The sequence below is a fragment of the Gorilla gorilla genome, chromosome 2, assembly GCF_029281585.2.
Source record: "Gorilla gorilla gorilla isolate KB3781 chromosome 2, NHGRI_mGorGor1-v2.1_pri, whole genome shotgun sequence".
NCBI lineage: Eukaryota > Metazoa > Chordata > Mammalia > Primates > Hominidae > Gorilla > Gorilla gorilla.
In genome coordinates, this window is record NC_086017.1 from 211,169,276 (window position 1) to 211,187,912 (window position 18,637).

An 18,637-nucleotide genomic window follows, 5' to 3' on the forward strand; every position below is an offset into this window, starting at 1 on the left:
AGGGCAAAACCCCGTCTCTACTAAAAATACAAAAAGTAGGTGGCATGGTTGCAAGTGCCTGTAATCTAAGCTACCTGGGAGGCTGAGGTGAGAGGATCACTTAAACCTGAGAGGTCGAGGCTGCAGTAAGCCATGTTCGTGCCACTGCTCTCTAGCCTGAGTAATGGGAGTGAGACCCTGTCTCAAAACAAACAAAATATTGATTGTACACTGTAAGTCATATTTTGTCAAAGAACCCAGAAAAGCACTGTCATGAAAATACCTTGAGAAGATTCCTTGTTTTTCTGGAATGTTTACCAATAAATTTCTGTATTTGATTCAAATTAATCTAGAGAATAGTGCAGGGGAAAGTAAATGAGAGCACAGTTGAGACAAGACTTGCCATGAGCTGATGACTCTTACTGCTGGGTGATGAACAGAAACATATAGGAAGAAATATATATTCTGGATCTCATAAAATAATAGCTCTCATTTTCATCTTCCTTTCTAGCATTCTGTTTCATTAATTTGTGAAAGATTGATAAACTAGACTTCTTTAATGTTTAATCATTTTTATCAATCAAATAACATATATCAGAGCTTGTAGTCAGCCTAAGTAAAGAACCCGTCTCTTAGCGCAGTCTCTCACCCCATTTATCATTCACTCTACACATCACCTCCACATGGTTCATTAGCCTCTGTTTGAACATCTCCAGTGACCGGTTAAGTTCAGGTCAAAGTCCATTTTTAAGTGAGTGCTAACTGCAGAAATGTTTTTCATTAGACTACACTATCCCCTTATCCAAACATGTTACATTTCCCCCAAACAGTCATGCTTACTGAAATTTCCAGGGACCCTACCCTGAGTTATTAATTACATCGGTTGACAAGATCTAAAAATAAAATCAAAGGTCAAGAGTTATCAAACCTTTTCATTGAAGAGGCTTTTAAAATCCACAATGGAACAGATAACACTATTAAATAAACCATTAGATTTCAAACACTGGAGGTAACACACACATACTTTCTCACACACACACAAACACACACAGATACACACACACTCTCTCTCTCTCTCCCCACCCCGTTTTTTTAAACACGGTCTCTTTCTGGTGCTCAGGCTAGAATGCAGTGACGCCACCACAGCTCACTGCAGCCTTGGCCTCCTGGGCTCCGGGACTCCTCCCACCTCAGCTTCCTGAGTAGCTGGGACTACAAGAGTGCACCAGCCCCCTGGGCTAATTTGTTAATTTTTTGTAGAGACAGACTCCCTATATTGCCCAGGCTGGTCTCGAATTCCTGGGTTCAAGCAATCCTCCCTCATCGGCCTCCCAAAGTGTTGGCATTACAGGCAGGAGCCACAGCGCCCAGCCTGGATGTAACCCTTATACATTTTTGTCTTGATTGGTCTGAGAGAGCTTTAAAATAATAAAACAATTATTTCATAGTTTCTTATTTCATAGTTTCTTACCTTCAGGCAAATGTACTAGGTGATTTCTTCTTACATTAAGGTCTCTCAAGGCCTCCAGGTTACCAATTTGGGAAGGTATAGTTTGAATTTCATTGCAGCTCACATCCTATTTTGAAAAGATACAAAATAAAGATTGTCCTAACATTACAAACTTGTCTGCTTTACACTGTCTATAAAATTAGATATGTTTGGGAGACCTTCTAGTATCTCACTTAATAGCTTAATTCAATGGTTCTGAAAAGAGACTACCTACAGGTTCAAAGATTAATAAATTCAGAATACCATAATTCTGAGATCAGCCAAAATAATTTGTAAACCCATCATTATATGAACAGAGGGAAGCTGCCACATTAACACTTAAAATTCTTCCAATATGACTAAAAGAAAATAATACATTTACTATTTAGAAAAGGCCGCTTGCTGCCGAGTATGGTGGCTCATGCCAGTAATCCCAGCACTCTGGGAAGCCGAGGTGGGTGGATCACGTGAGCCCAGGAGTTTCAGACCAGCGTGGGCAACATGGTAAGGCCTTGTCTCTATTTTCTTTTTTTAAAAAAGAAAAAAGAATAAAAAGAGACTGCTTGCCAAATTTTTCAATAAGCCTCAAACGTTAATTTCCTTAAAGTATCCTTAGAGAAAATACTATTTTTACTTTTCCTACCAATTAATAATTGAAGTAGAATCAGAAGCTAGACTTTTTTTTTCTTTTTTTTGAGATGGAGTCTCACTGTTGTCACCCGAGCTGGAGTGCAATAGCACGATCTCAGCTCACTGTAACCTCCGTCTCTCGGGTTCCAGCAATTCTCCTGCCTCAGCCTCCCAAGTAGCTGGGATTACAGGCACCCACCACCACACCCAGCTAATTTTTGTATTTTTAGTAGAGATGGGGTTTCATGATGTTGACCAGGCTGGTCTCGAACTCCTGACCTCAGGTGATCCACCTGCCTCAGCCGCCCAAAGTGCTGCGATTACAGGCATGAGTCACCGTGCCCGGCCAGAAGCTAGACTTCTGAGTCCAATGCTCTAGGCATTAAAATGGTTCTAAAAGAAGTTGAAAGGATATAGGTTCAAATCCTAGCTAGAAAAAAAAAAAAAGTTGAAAGCATAGAAAAATCGAGTCTGAGCCAAAAGGTAATAGCAATGTATAATCTCTCAGAAAATACGTATGTTGAAAACAGCAGTTTGCTTTCACTTAATGAAGAGGAAAAAAAGAGCGAAGCCAACAAGGATGTTGCTGAACGACCATCAGATGGGAATGGAGAGCTTTAGGGACACTCATTCTTTTTTTTTTTTTTTTTTTTTTCCAGACGGAATCTCACTCTGTTGCCCACGCTGGAGTGCAGTGGTGTGATCTCGGCTCACTGCAACCTCTGCCTCCCAGGTTCAAGCAATTCTCCTGCCTCGGCCTCCCAAGTTGCTGGGATAACAGGTGCGTGCCACCACGCCTGGCTAATTTTTGTATTTTTAGTAGAGATGGGGTTTCACCATGTTGGTCAGGCTGGTCTCGAACTCCAGACCTCAGGTGATCTGCCCCTCTCGGCCTCCCAAAGTGCTAGGATTACAAGTGTGAGCCACCGTGCCTGGCTGGGACACTAATTCTTATTCTGCCACAAGTTCCTTATATGACTGAGGACATCAACTAACCTCTTTTGTAGAAAACAAAAAGCAGCTTCTATAACACATCTCTATCTTTTAAGTATTTAGGATTGAATAAGTAGAAACAAAATGTTTAAATGATTTGAAAATAAGAATTTGAATTATAGTTTACTTCTAGTTCATGTTTTTAACCCAAGTTCTGAAGAGATGCTGATAAACATACATTCTGATCTTTATGTCCTAGTTCTAACTGGCTCCAAAAATAGTGGTCTAGAATGTAGACTCTAGTTTAAATATATTTGTGGATTTTCCCATGTAACCTCTTATATTCATAATCTACCTGGAAAAAGTGATCCAACTATATTACATATGTATTAATTTATGATAACCATCTTCCATCTTTGTTAATAAACCTACACGAAACCATACCCCTAAATCCTAATGGACATAATTGTATTTGACCACTTCAGAAAGAGTTAAGGTAGTCTGGTTTCAAACACTATTTCTGTTATATAACCTTAGGCAAGTTATTTAACCTATTTGAGTGCTAGCTTCCTCAGCTATAAAATGAAAATAATTTTAGTAATCAATTCATAATATTATTATGGTGATTAAATGAGAAAATTGTTATTCCCATGCTCAGAAGGTAAATACTCAAGAAGTGATTTGGTGAAGGAGTTGTTCAATTAAGTGTCTTAGAAAATACAGGGCAACAGGGCCAGGCGCGGTGGCTCACGCCTGTAATCCCAGCACTTTGGGAGGCCGAGGTGGGCAGATCACAAGGTCAGGAGATCAAGACTATCCTGGCTGACACGGTGAAACCCTGTCTCTACTAAAAATACAAAAAAATTAACCAGGCATGGTGGCGGGCGCCTGTGGTCCCAGCTACTCAGGAGGCTGCGGCAGGAGAATGGCGTGAACCTGGGAGGCAGAGCTTGCAGTGAGCCGAGATTGCGCCACCGCACTCCAGCCTGGGCGACAGAGCAACACTCTGTCTCAAAACAAACAAACAAACATGGCAATGAAGTATATTTTACTTTATAGAGTGGGAGATAGGGTCTAAAGATATAATGTAAGGCAAAAAATAAAGCTGACCTTTGTAGTGCCATTCCCCTACAGGAGCTAATCAAAAATCAGAATATTGATGGTACAAACAAATTTATTTTGAAAAATTCAATTATATTAACATATCTCAAAAATTTAATGACACAGAAATCATTTAATATTGGTTAGAACCTAATTCTAATGGCCTTTTCCCATCTGTGTGGGCCAATTAGGCTTGTACTTTCCGTTCTTAATTCTGTGTGCCAACCACTTGAGTACGGAAAATTCAGTATATGATTCATTACCAATACTGGAAAATAAGTCAAAAACATATATCAATAATAAATCTTTGCCATATAAAAGACTGTGGTATGACTTTGTATACATATCTGTCTCCAAGGTTTCATATATATATATACACACACACACACGCACACACACACAATACATACACACACACATTGGACAATCAAAAATATTAACTTACAAGTTCCATCAAATGTCTAAGGTGTCCAATTTCTTCTGGAAGTGACACCAATTTGTTATTACTAGCAATTAAGACTTTCAATGGCAAATTACACAAGTGTACCGGCAATGTTGACAGTTGGTTCCGACTAAATGGGTAAGTAGAAAGAGAGAAGAATCAGAGTCCACCACTGAAGAAAAATTTTCTCTCTTTCTCACGCTATACTCAGTAAAATAACAAATATGAGTCTTGCAAGAAACAAACAGGGTACTGGAGTTCTAGCCTTCGTTTTATTGGTGGTCAGCTTTATGGTTACAGGCACAGTGTTGAACTTAATCTGCAACTTACAGAGATTTCTCATCTGTAAACTGAAGATCTTAGTATCTCCCTACCTATCTTACAGGGCTCTTGCAGAATAAAACTCCTTTGTAAATAATGAGGTACTACATAAACATTGTATTATTTTATTAAAGTAACATTTATGTAGGAAAAGATTTTTTAAAAGGTGGATAATATCATCCTCCTTACTTCTGAAGATTTATAAACAAAACTTGTAATCTACTTCCCTCATCATTACAATATTATAATCAAATGCACATAAATGGTGAAAATGTAGCTCTATGGAAAAAAAGCAGTAAGTTGTGATTTCATAGATCACACCAACTAAGTTACAGGTAAAGAATTTTTATTTATACAAAAACATGCAAACCAGAACTAAAAGTAAAATAATAAAACACATCTATCGGCTGGGCGCAGTGGCTCACATCTGTAATCCCAGCACTCTGGGAGGCCAAGGCAGGTGGATCACCGGAGGTCGGGGGTTCAAGACCAGCCTGGCCAACATGGCGAAACCCCGTCTCTACTAAAAATACAAAATTAGCCGGGCGTGGAGGCATGTGCCTGTAATCCCAGCTACTCGGGAGGCTGAGGCAGGAGAATGGCTTGAACCCGGGAGATGGAGGTTGTGGTGAGCCAAGATCGCACCATTGCACTCCAGCCCGGGCAACGAGAGTAAAACCCTGTCTCAAAAGAAAAAGAAAAAAAAAAAACCCCACATCTATCAAGATTAAAAAAAATTAGATCTTTACATATGTAAATTTAACCTCTTATTCCTTAGGACCAATTCCCTCCCCATTTGTAAGATCTTTTACTGAGATCATAAGCCACACTTTTTAATCCAGTAACAATTCCACTCCCAGTCATCTATCTTAAGGAAAGAGAAAAGTAAACATTTACATACAAAATTCTCTACTAATATTATTTTTATCATGGTGAAAAACCGGAAGAAACTAAGATCCCAGAGGAAAATTTATTTTCAACAGTATATAAACTGTACAACAAAATAATTACATACAAAAATAGTTTTAAAGAATGTTTCATGATAAGAGGAAAACTCATTTGAAAATTTGACTAAAAGCCTGGAAAAACAGAAGGAAAAGATCACTTATAAAATTAAGATACATTTTGATGAATTTCCTTTATATTTTTCCACATTTGCACATTATATTCAATGAACATTTGCAACTTTTATAGTGAAATAAAACAACAAGAGTTATTTTAAGATGTGAAAGTGGAGTAGACTAGTTGAATAAATGCATTCATACATTCAGAACTTAATATGCAAAAATACATGGTCACAAGAAACAAAGTAATTTCAGATCTATTATTCTTATTTAATGAAGCTAATTAGGAAATGTAATTGGAGAAGCACTGCTACAAGACTGCTGCAAGCTCCTCAGGCAAATGGCTCAGTAAGGTTTGTTAATTACAGGCATCCCCAACTAACAACAGCTGACTTAAAATTTTTTGGCTTTATGATGGTGGGAAAGCAATACACATTCGGTAGAAACCACACTTTACTACACTATCTAGTAAATTGTATGAGCTATTCAATACTTTATTATAAAATAGGCCTTGTGTTAGAAGATTTTGCCCAATTGTAGCATAAGATAAGTGTTTTGAGCACATTTAAAGTAGGCTAGGCTAGGCTATAATGTTCGGTGGATTATGTGGGAAATGCATTTTCAACTTAGATGGGTTTACTGGGATGTAATCCCACTGTAGTAAGTCAGGGAGCATCTGTACTGCAAAGCCAAAGATAAAGAGAGAAACTGGAGGGACATAGGAAATACTGTTAATATATCCAAGAGCACATACAGAAACTGCTGATATGAATAGATAGCATATATAGGTAAATATTTTAGGGAAAGAGAGGGGAAAATTGAAAAGATCACATAAAACCAAAAATTTAAAATAAGAAAACAATATTCTTACCTAATATTTAAGAATGTTAGAGCTTGTAGGTTTAAAATTGCCTCTGGAATATACCGAATACAATTTTGGTACAAGTTGAGATTTTCCAGAGAAACAAAGTGACATGCTTCTATAGGAATTTCTGAAAGGCGATTTCGCGACAGGTCTAAAAGAAAAATTAAATTAGGTTTAAAATCAGTCCTTGGAACTTATTTTATTGAAATCTTTTGATTTTCCACATAAACTAAAAAATAAAACTATTATTCTTTAAAAGTAACACAACTTCTAAGGCATATCTGCTTACAAATTATATCAAAGATCGTATCAATCAGTTCCAAATATCCTAAAACAAATAGATCCCTAAAATCCACCTTCCTAAAGGCACAGAAAATATGCTGAGGTTTTTGAAAAGCAAAACAAAAAACACTGTCCCTTTATTCACCAAAGATGATCAAGGTCAGGTCACAAAGACTCAGGAACCATCTTTGTTCCCAATGGCCAAAGATGAGGAAATCCAAGCTTTGATAAAGATGACTGCAGTAGACTGAAATTCATCACATATACTGAACTACATGAGTTTATGACACACACCCAGAAAAGATGACAGAGAACTAATGCACTATCTTGTAAACTGGTGATACGGTTTGCCTGTGTCCCCATCCAAGTCTCAACGTGAATTGTATTCCCCAGAATTCCCGCACGCTGTGGGAGGGACCCAGTGGAGAGGTAATTCAATCATGGAGGCCGGTTTTTCCGTGTTATTCTCGTGATAGTGACTAAGTCTCACGAGATCTTACGGGTTTATCAGGGGTTTCCACTTTTGTTCCTGCCTCATTTTCTCCTGCCGCTGCCGTGTAAGTAAGTGCCTTTTGCCTCCCGCCATGATTCTGAGGCTTCCCAGCCATGTGGAACTTTTAAGTTCCATTAAACCTCCTTTTGTTCCCAGTTTCAGGTCTGTCTTTATCAGCAGCATGAAAACGAACTAATACAACTGAAGGAAAAATCAAACATTTGAGGAAATAAAGAGAAAAAAATCAAACATTTATCCTGCCTTCCCTATATAAAGATATCACTGAGTAAACAATAGATGGATGGGAGCATCTCTCTATAAAAGTATTCTAGTTATGAATAAAAAAGAATGATAGAATATCACAATTTTGAAACCCCTATGAATTAATGGATCTAGAATTGAACATCAATGACTGTTATCTTTACAAAAGATAATCAGAAATTACATGCCTCAGGCCAGGCGCGGTGGCTCACGCCTGTAATCCCAGCACTTTGGGAGGCTGAGGCGGGTGGATCACTTGAGGTCAGGAGTTTGAGACCAGCCTGCCCAACATGGTGAAACCCCATCTCTACTAAAAATACAGAAGTTAGCAGGGCATGGTGGCACACACCTGTAATCCCAGCTACTCGGGAGGCTGAGGCAGGAGAATAGCTTGAACCTGGGAGGCAGAGGTTGCAGTGAGCAGAGATGGAGCCACTGTACTCCAGCCTGGGCAAGAGAGCGAGATTCCGTCTCAAAAAAAAAAAAAAAAGAAAAGAAATTATATGCCTCCCATTAGAAGAACAGAACATTACCTATGGTCTTGCCAAAGGAACAGAACCTGAGTCTGATTAAGCATCTGGATCACTTGCAAACTTTCAGAAAATGCAGAGGACAAAGGAATATGATGACAAACCATCCCTCTATCATTACCCATTTGATTTAATTAATTACTGTGAGATTCATTTGCTTACCACTGTTTTCTCTTTTTAATCATAAAGTCACTGTTGGGAATGACTACAGTCAACGATCATTTATTGTACATTTTGAAATAACTAAAAGAGTATAATTGGATTGTTTGTAACACAAAGCATCAATGCTTGGGGTAATGGATACTTCATTTACCCTGATGTGATTATTACATATTGTATGGCTCTATCAGAGTACCTCACAGACCCCATAAATATATGCAGCCACTACGTACTCAAAGAAATTTAAAAAACTATAAGATACCACTTCATACCCATTCAGATAACTATTATTAAAAAAGGAAAAAACAACAGGTGTTGGTAAGAATGTGGAGAAATTGGAACCTTTGCGCTTTGCTGGGTAGAAACAGCCACTGTGGAAAAGAATATGGCAGTTCCTCAAAAAATCAAACACGGAAGTATATTTATGATCCATACAATCCAACAATTCCACTTCTGGGAATAGAATGAAAAGAACTGGTTGGGTGTGGTGGCCTGTGCCTGTAATCCCAGCACTTTGACAGGCCGAGGTGGGTGGATCACTTGAGGTCAGGAGTTCGAGACCAGCCTGGCCAACATGGCGAAACCCCGTCTCCACAAAAAATACCAAAATTAGCCAGGCATGGTGGCATGTGCCTGTAATCTCAGCTACTTGGGAGGCTGAGACAGGAGAATCACTTGAACCCAGGAGGCTGTTTGAAAGTTTCTCAAAAAACTAAAAACAGAGCCACCATATGATCCAGCTTGGTTGCAGTGAGCCGAGATGGCGCCACTACACTCCAGCTTGGGCGACAGAGTGAGACTCCACCTTAAAAAAAAAAAAAAAAAAAAAAAACTGAAAGCAGGGACTTGAACAGATATTTGTAGGCCAATATTTACATCAGCATTATTCACAACAGTCAAAAGATGGAAACAAACCAAATGTCTACCAATGGGTGAACAGATATTTCCATAAATGTGTTATACGCATACAATGGAATATTATTCTACATTCAAAAAGGAATAAAATTCTTTGACATGCTACAACATGAAGTTTGCAAACATTATGGAGTGAAATATGCCAGACATCAAAGGATAAATATGATTTCATTTATATGAAGTCCCTAGAACAGCCAAATTCATAAAAGACATAAAGCAGAATGATTACCAGGAAGTAACGAGGAGTTAGTGTTTAACGCATACAGTGTTGCAGTCTGGGATAATGAAAAAAGTTCTGGAAGTGGATTTAGTTGGTGATAGCTGCACAACAGTATGAAGGTACTTAATACCACTGAACAGATGCTTAAAAATGGGTAAAATGGCATATTTTACCACAACAATTTAAAAAATCAAACGTAGTACTCAAAGTAGAAAAGAAATGTAATCTGCCTCTTCTTAGTGACATGTACCTTAAAAATCTCTAAAATTATGGACTTTTCTAATAACCGTATCTTATGTCTCAGCAATAAAATGAATAATACACAAATTACAGAAACAAAATTTCAAAGTATTCCTGAACTTCAAATCTCAAAAATTAGTCTCACAACTGTGTAACAGAGACTGGCAGTTAGTAACTTCTTTCCTTCTTAACCCCATTTCTCTCTGCCAGGGAGAAAAATGCTTCATATTTCATTCTATTTGGCTATGTAATTACGACATTAGGACTTATTTCTTTAAATCTCAGTAACTAAGCCAGGAAAACCAAGGTTCATTCCAGTCCAAACACAAATTAATGTTTTCAACAGTATGGCATTTATTAAGAAATGCTAGCAGTCAAAAGTCTTGTGTTCTTCTAATAACTCCTCCAGGCGGTCCCACGCAGTGACATCATCCTTACCCAATCAGCCCATTATGCAAAACCCACATGTACAGTACCATCATTTTCTGTGAGAACAGACACTACTATGAATGCGAAAATGGCCAGGGATAATGACAAATAATCTGTATAAGAGATTTTCAACACTGAGCAATGTAAAACTGTAAAGAATATTATAGGAATAATATCCTTTAACATATAAAGAAATGGTAAATGCAAACTATGAAAATTTCTGAAATACACAATCAATATGAAATAAACTAAAAAGCAAAGTTATTTTCAAAAAGTCCCTAAAGAATTATATAAAAGTAATAATTTAAAATATTATTTGATAGCTATTTAACAAATCACAATGATACTGTTCATGGTGCGTCCCACAGACCAAAGTTTAAACACCAAGAACATAGACAGCAGCGCAGTCACTGAAGACCCCGTGATGAGTCATGAGAGTGGGTTACGCTTTTCAGACTTTCTGTTTACATCCGTCACATTTAAAAACACTCCTTGCTTAGGTATTTCTCCTTTTCGTTTTCAACCATCTTACCATTCCCATGAAAATTTTACTGAGATAATGCAATAAAAATCATTTTAGCTATTAATATTAATTATGTAACCCAGGGAGATCACAAAACATAGTTTTTCTAATGCTTTTCATTCAAAAGTCATATTTTTTTTTACCTGACTTTAGGTTATCTTTTAAAAACTGTTAACTTTTATTTTTATCAAAATAGTATATTTATATAACTTTAAATGCCATTTTAGTGACTTCCGCTTCTGGGAAGATGAAACAAATGTACTTTTTCCTTTTTCTGTTTTTTTCTCCACAATAATTTAAAAAATTAAATGTGTATACTCAAAGTAGAAATGTAATCTGCCTCTTGTTAGTGACATGTACCTTAAAAATCTCTAAAATTATGTAAAATTTTAATTTATAACGAAAAACCCGAGATAATATACATAAAACAGATATAAGGTTGAGAGAAGATGGCTAGGAACCTCAGGACTCAAGGAACAATAGCAATGAATTCCCTGGGTTTTCTTTTTGCCTCATGCATCCCAGACTTGGAGCTGACCTCTCCAAGTTTAAAAATAAAATAGCCAGGCACAGTAGCTCATGCCTGTAATCCCAGCACTTTCAGAGGCAGAGGCTGGTGAATCACCTAAGGTCAGCAGTTCGAGACCAGCCTGGCCAACATGGTGAAACCCCGTTTCTAAAATACAAAAATAAGCTGGGCGTGGTGGTGGGCACCTGTAATCTCAGCTACTCAGGAGACTGAGGCAGGAGAATCCCTTGAACCCAGGAGGCGGAGGCTGCAGTGAGCCGAGATCGTGCCACTGAACTCCAACCTGGGAGTGAAACTCCATCTCAAAAAATAAAAATAACAAAATAAAGCACCAGGAAAGGGTAGCTTAGCAAGACAGAAAACTTTTAGATAATAACTGCTCTATTCCACCCAAATATCTCAGAAAAAAGCTGGAAAAAAACAGGCTTCCCGTGCAACCTTTGAGTAGCCTCACCCCTACTCAAAGGTTATGTGGGGAGCCTAAATTTCCATCCTTGCCAGACTGTAATGACTCTTATAATCCCCAAAATGCACAACTGAAAACATTTACAATACTAAGGACCAGGAAGATCTCAAACCAAATAAAAAACAATAAATGCCAACACTAAGATGACAGAGATGCTAGACCATCCTAAGAATGCTTCAGAGAGCAATTACAGACTCTCTTGTAACAAATGAAAACCAGAAAGCCTCAACAACAACAACAAAAAAAACAGAAGGTCTCAAGAAAGAAGATATGAAGGGGAAACAAACAAACACACAAAAAAAGCTCTATGGATGGGTTCAACAGCTGAGTGGAGGGCAGAGAGGAAAGAATCAGTGAGCTACAAGACAGAACAGAAATTACCCAGCCTGAACAACAGAGAGAAAACAGACTGGGGAAAAAAAAAAAAAAAAAAGACTGAACAGAGCAAGGACTTATGGGACTGTAACAATAATGTAACACTCATGTCAACAGAATCCTGGCAAAAGAGAAGGAGGTCAGGGCTGAATACTTCAGCATTTCTCAGGGCTGAAAAATGAACTGAAGTGAAAGCTTCCTAAGTTTGGCAAGAGTCATGAACCTGTAGATTCAAGAAGCTGAGCAAACCCCAAAGAGGATAAACCCAAAGACATCCACAAGACACACTATAGCCAAACTTCTGAAAACAGAAGACAGAGAAAAAAAGTCCTTTTTTTTTTCTTTTTTTAGACAGGGTCTCACTCTGTTACCCCAGCTGGAGTGTAGTGGCACAATCATGGCTCACTGCAACCTCTACGGCTCGAGAGATCCTCCCACCTCAGCCTCCTGAGGAGCTGGGACTACAGGCACACACTACCACTCCTGGCTAATTTTTGTATTTTTTGTAGAGAAGACGTCTCACTATGTTGTCCAGGCTGGTCCTGAACTCCTGACCTCAAGTGATCCTCCTGCCATGGCCTCCCAAACTGCTGGGATAACAGGCATGAGCCACCATGCCTGGCCAAGAAAAAAAAAATCTTGAAAGCAGTAAGAGAGAGACAATTGAAATGACAGTAGATTTCATATCGGAAACCACGGAAGCCAGAAAGAAGTGGCAGAACATCATCCTTTTTTTTTTCTGAGACAGTCTCACTGTCACCCAGGTTGGAGTGCAGTGGCACGATCACGGCTCACTGCAGCTCTGATCTCCTGGGCTCAAGTGATCCTCCCACCTCAGCCTTCCAGGTAGCTGAGACTACAGGCATGTGCCACCATGCCCAGTTAATTTTTCGAGAGATGCGGTTTCGCCACATTGCCCAGGCTGGTCTTGAAACTCCTGGGCTCAAGTGATCTGCTCATCTCGGCCTCCCAAAGTGTTTCAATTACAGGCATGAGCCACTGCGCCTGGCCCAATATCTTTCAATCACTAAAGGAAAGACTGTACACCCAGAATTGTATATATATCCAGCAAAATGTCCTTCAGGAATCAAGAGGAGATCAACACATTCTCAGATGAATGAAAACTGAGAGAGTCTGTAGCAGCAGATGTAATCTAAAAGAATGAGTAATGGAAGTTCTCTAAATAGAAAGTAAGTGGTGAAAGAAAGGAATCTTAAAACACCAAGAAAGGACACAGCGTATGAGTTTGCTAGAGCTGCCACAATAAAATACCACACAGTGGGCAGCTGAAACGATACAAATGTATTTTCTCAAATTCTGGAGGCTAGAAGTCTGAGATGAAGGTGTTAGCAGGGTTGCTTTCTTCTGAGGTCTCTCTCACTGGCTTGCAGATGCTGTCTGCTCTCTGAGTCTTCATATCATCTTTCCTCTTTGTCTTTGTCCTAATCTCCTCTTACAGGGACATCACTTGTATTGACTTACAGCCCAGCCAAATGATGCCATCTTAACTTAATTACCTCTTTAAAAGTACTACCTCCAAACACAATCGCAGCTACTGAGAGTTAGGACTTCAATGTATGAATCTGTGGGTGACGGACAAAATTCAGTACATAACACTAAGCAAAAATATGGGTAAATATAAAAGACTTTCCTTCTCTTGAGTTTTCCAATTATATTGGAAGCAAAAATTATAAGATTGTTTGATGTGATTCTAAATATTTATAGAGAAAATATTTAAGACAACTATAACAGGGAAAGAAAAGGGACGTGAAGGGGGTAAGGTTTCTATACGTCACTCAAACTCATAAAATAAGGATACCAATAGACTGACAAGTTAGACTTCTCTCATGTAATACCTAGGGCAGCAACAAAGAGAGCTACACAAAGAGATACGCTCAAAAACACTACAGAGAAATAAAAATGGAATTCTAAAAAATGTTCACGAACCCCACAGGAAGGCAAGAAAAAGAACACAGAAAGGAAAACAAAGGAACAACAAACAAAATGGCAGACTTAGGCCCTAACACATCAACAATGATATGAAATACAAATTATCTAAAAGACAGATCAAATTACCAAAATACAGAGATTAGCAAAGTGGATTTAAAAACATGATGCGGCCGGGCATGGTGGCTCACACCTGTAATCCCAGCACTTTGGGAGGCCAAGGCGGGCAGATCACAGGGTCAGGAGATCGAGACCATCCTGGCTAACACGGTGAAACCCCGTCTCTACTAAAAAGAAATACAAAAAAATGAGCCGGGCGTGGTGGCGGGCACCTGTAGTCCCAGCTACTCGGGAGGCTGAGGCAGGAGAATGGTGTGAACCCGAGAGGCGGAGCTGGCAGAGCTGAGATCACCCCACTGCACTCCAGCCCGGGCGACAGAGCGAGACTCCGTCTCAAAAAAAAAAAAAAAAAAAAAAAAATGCAACTCTATGTTATTTACAAGAAACTCACTTCAAGTAGAAGGATATAGGCTGAAAGTAAAAATTAGCACCCAAACAGGAGAGGTCTAATTCCTCATTAACTCCCAATACCTGCTCCCCTAAAGCAATCACTTTTAACTCTTGTATGTGTGTATGCATGTTTGTTTTTTTTTTTTTTGACACAGGGTCTTGCCCTGTCGCCCAGGCTAGGGTGCAGTGGTGCAATCACAGCTCACTGAAACCTGGAACTCCTGGGCTCAAGTGATTCTCTGACCTGAGCCTCCTGAGTAGCTGGGACCACAGGAATGTGGAACCATGTCGGGCTAATTTTTCTTTTAAATCTTTTGTAAAAATGGGGTCTCAGGGGCCGGATGCAGTGGCTCACACCTGTAATCCCAGCACTTTGGGAGGCTGAGGTGGGTGGATCACTTGAGGTCAGGAGTTCAAGGGCAGCCTGGACAACATGGTGAAACTCCACACCAAACTAATTTTGTATTTTTAGTAGAGACAGGGTTTCACCATGTTAGCCAGGGTGGTCTTGAACCCCTGACCTCAGGTGATGCACCTGCCTCAGTCTCCCAAAGTGCTGGGATTACAGGAGTGAGCCACCATGTCCGGCATTCCTATGCCCTTTTCTTAGAGACCCTTATTATATTTCATGTCTGCAGTACCTTCTTTTCTGACTTTTAGGATATTGATTCCAGATTTTTGGAAGTTTTTCTTTTGTCAGCACTGTCTGTTTTCTCTGGGTTTCTTTTGTTATGTTCTTCTCTTTGATGTCAGAAATGTTCTTCAAGGCCAGGCACTCATGCCTGTAATCCTAGCACTCTGAGAGGCTGAGGTGAGAGGATCATTTGAGCTCAGGAGTTTGAGACCAGCCTGGGCAACACAGTAAGATCCCTGTCTCTACTAAAATTAAAAAAAAAGAAAAAAGAGAAATGTTCTTCAACTATCTAGTAGTATTTAGTTTTCTTTTCATATTTAAAAACACAGGCCAGGTGCAGTGACTCACACCTGTAATCCCAGCACTTTGGGAGGCCAAGGCAGGTGGATCACCAGAGGTCGGGAGTTCATGACCAGCCTGACCAATATGGAGAAACCCCGTCTCTACTAAAAATACAAAATTAGCCGGGTGTGGTGGCGCATGCCTGTAATCCCAGCTACTCGGGAGGCTGAGACAGGAGAATCGCTTGAACCCGGGAGGCAGACGTCGCAGTGAGCTGAGATCGCACCATTACACTCCAGCCTAGGCAACAAGAGTGAAATTCCGTCTCAAAAACACAGAAACAAAAACAAAAAAAACCCGTAACATTGAAATTCTGGGTGGAAGCTCTGTATGTACACTTCCCTGTAAGGTACAGTGTAGGGACCTGGCTGTTTCATTTGGGTTCTGTAAGTACCGATACCTTAAAATCTTTTCTCTTTTCCCCTAGATTTTCTCCAAAAACTCCAATAATCAGAGGAGTATATCAGCCAAGCAGGGGAGATGCCTAGAGATCTTACCATTCTGTATGTCGGTTGTCATTAGGTTTTCAATTTGGAGACGTGTCCCCCTCTTTAGCAAGCCTACACCCAAATCCAGACCCAGTTTTAGTCCCAGCCCTCTGAAGAAAAAGCCTCCTTGATTTTTCTGTTGCACGTTCTTCTCCTTCAAAAATATGACAGAGGTAAGACCCTTAAGAAAAATGTGTCCTACTGGAAAAGTTATCAAGGATAGTCCACATGTCATGTTTTATCAGTTTGCCCCTCAGGAAAAGCAATCACATATTCTGAATGACTTGAAAAAATGGCTTTCTTGGCCAGGCGCGGTGGCTCACGCCTGTAATCCCAGCACTTTGGGAGGCCAAGGCGGGTGGATCACTGAGGTCGGGAGTTCGAGACCAGCCTGACCAACATGGTGAAACCCCCGGCTCTACCAAAAATACAAAATTAGCCAGGTGTGGTGGCACGCACCTGTAATCCCAGCTACTCAGGAGGCTGAGGCAGGAGAATCGCTTGAATCTGGGAGGTGGAGGTTGCGGTGAGCCAAGATAGCATCGTTGCACTCCAGCCTAGGCAACAAGAGCGAAACTCTGTCTCAAAAAAAAAAAAAAAAAGGGCTTTCTTCCCCAGTTATGTCTTCCACATACCCTAGGAGAGTGGGATGCTGAAAAATGTAAGTAGGCTGATAAAATTTTGGTACATATTTCCAAAGCTCGGCTATGAGAAAACTTATAAGGAAATTTAACCAGAGAAATAAAAAATGAAATCAAACTCAGATTTAATTTAGCTAAGAGACTCTCCTTGTAATCTATAAACCTGGTTCTAGTCTTGCTTAATTGGTGACATATGTTGGACTGGGACAAGGTCAACGTCACTTAATTGTGAAATGTAAAAACTGTGTAACAAAAACAAATGAAAGCTGTTCTATGAAAAGGTGTTTTATGAGGCATTATTATGATGAAAACTTTGCTGCCAAACATAAAATTATTATTTGGTAACTTCTCACTTCAAATTTAAAAAAAGCTATAGATCACTACAATAAAGACTTTCTCTAGAAGTTTTAAAAGAAAACCTTTAAAATGATAACCAAAAATTTCAAGGTAAAACAAAATCCTTCAAGTACAATTCAGAAGGGAACTAAATGATACATTACAAAAAATGACTTCAGCAAAAAACTCCAGGAAAACATGATACTAATTACTAGTAGTAACCAGTCAACTATCTTCACTGTTCATATTAGAAGGAAGATGTCAGTTTAGGATCATGGCAGTTACAATATAGCTATTTAATCCTGTTATATATATTTTACAACACCATAACGAAACGTAAAATAAGAATAACAAAACTAAAAACTTTTATTTTTTTTTTAATATTATTTCCTCTCCACCCTCCCCACCCCCCTACTTTTTGAGATAAGCTCTCACTCTGCCACCCAGGGTGGAGTACAGTGATGCAATCACAGCTCACTGCAGGCTCAAACTCCTGGGCTCAAGCCATCCTCCTGCCTCATCTTCCCAAGTAGCTGGGACTACAGATGCATGCCACCATGCCCAGCTAATTCTGTTTAATTTTTGTAGAAACCAGTGTCTCACTATGTTGCCCAGGCTGGTTCAAACTGCTGACCTCAAGCAATCCTCCCACCTTGGCCTCCCAAAGTGCTGGAATTACAGGTGTGAGCCACCATGCCTGGCCTAAAAACATTTTATAACAAACTGGACTTGGTTTATTTAACATTCAAAAAGCATAATTCAAAAGGTATATCCATGCCTAGAACAGTGACTGAAACACAGGCAGAGAATATATTTTTACTAACTAAAAAAATACAGCATTGAAGCAAGCAGAGGAAGGAAAAGAAAGGTGAAAATTTTTAAATAACATTTGCTAAGCATGTATATGCACTGGAACCTTTGTTTATTGCTCCATACGGCTATAATCTCATTTAATTTACAAAACCTCCTTATGAGGTAGACATTGCACAGATGAGGAAACTGCCATTTACAAAGGTTAGAAAACTTTCCTATGAGTCACACAAAGCTAGTAAGAGACTGAATCAATATGCAAACCTAGATTTCTCTGAATTCAAAGCCCATGCATAAGTATACTAGGTCTTTTGTACAAAGCACTATACTATAAATTATTTTAAAATGCTGAAAAACAGGTATGTGACTAATAGGCAGCTGCATTATCCTAGTAAAAATCAGGGATTTTGAAAGATATCATTTAGCACAAATATTAGATACCATCATTAAAATACCTCTTCAGACACTGAGATTCTTACTTAATATTACCTTTAGGATGCATAGAGATTATAGGTTAGCTAACTATGGTATGCTTGCACCCCGCCATGCCACTGCACTGGATTTTCCTTCAGATCTTAAGAGAGAAAAGTTAAAAAAATTATAATGGGGGCTGGGCACGAGGGCTCACGCCTGTAATCCCCCAGCACTTTGGGAGGCCGAGGCGGGTGGATCATGAGGTCAGA

General features: G+C 39.2%; 1 protein-coding gene across 18 annotated transcripts in view; it reads right to left on the minus strand.

Moving 5' to 3' along the window:
* Window positions 1–18,637, minus strand: part of LRCH3 (leucine rich repeats and calponin homology domain containing 3) — a 101,397-nt gene that overhangs the window by 65,277 nt on the left and 17,483 nt on the right. For all 18 annotated transcript variants that reach the window (XR_008678433.2, XR_008678431.2, XR_008678432.2 and 15 more), the window contains exons 2-4: window positions 6,831–6,975; window positions 4,578–4,704; window positions 1,451–1,556 (exon numbers count right to left, since the gene is read on the minus strand). Coding sequence is in view for 12 of the 18 variants with exons in the window: in XM_031013318.3 (XP_030869178.3) it covers window positions 1,451–1,556; window positions 4,578–4,704; window positions 6,831–6,975 (378 nt within the window). In the remaining 6 variants the exon portion in view is untranslated. The remainder of the gene's footprint in view (window positions 1–1,450; window positions 1,557–4,577; window positions 4,705–6,830; window positions 6,976–18,637) is intronic.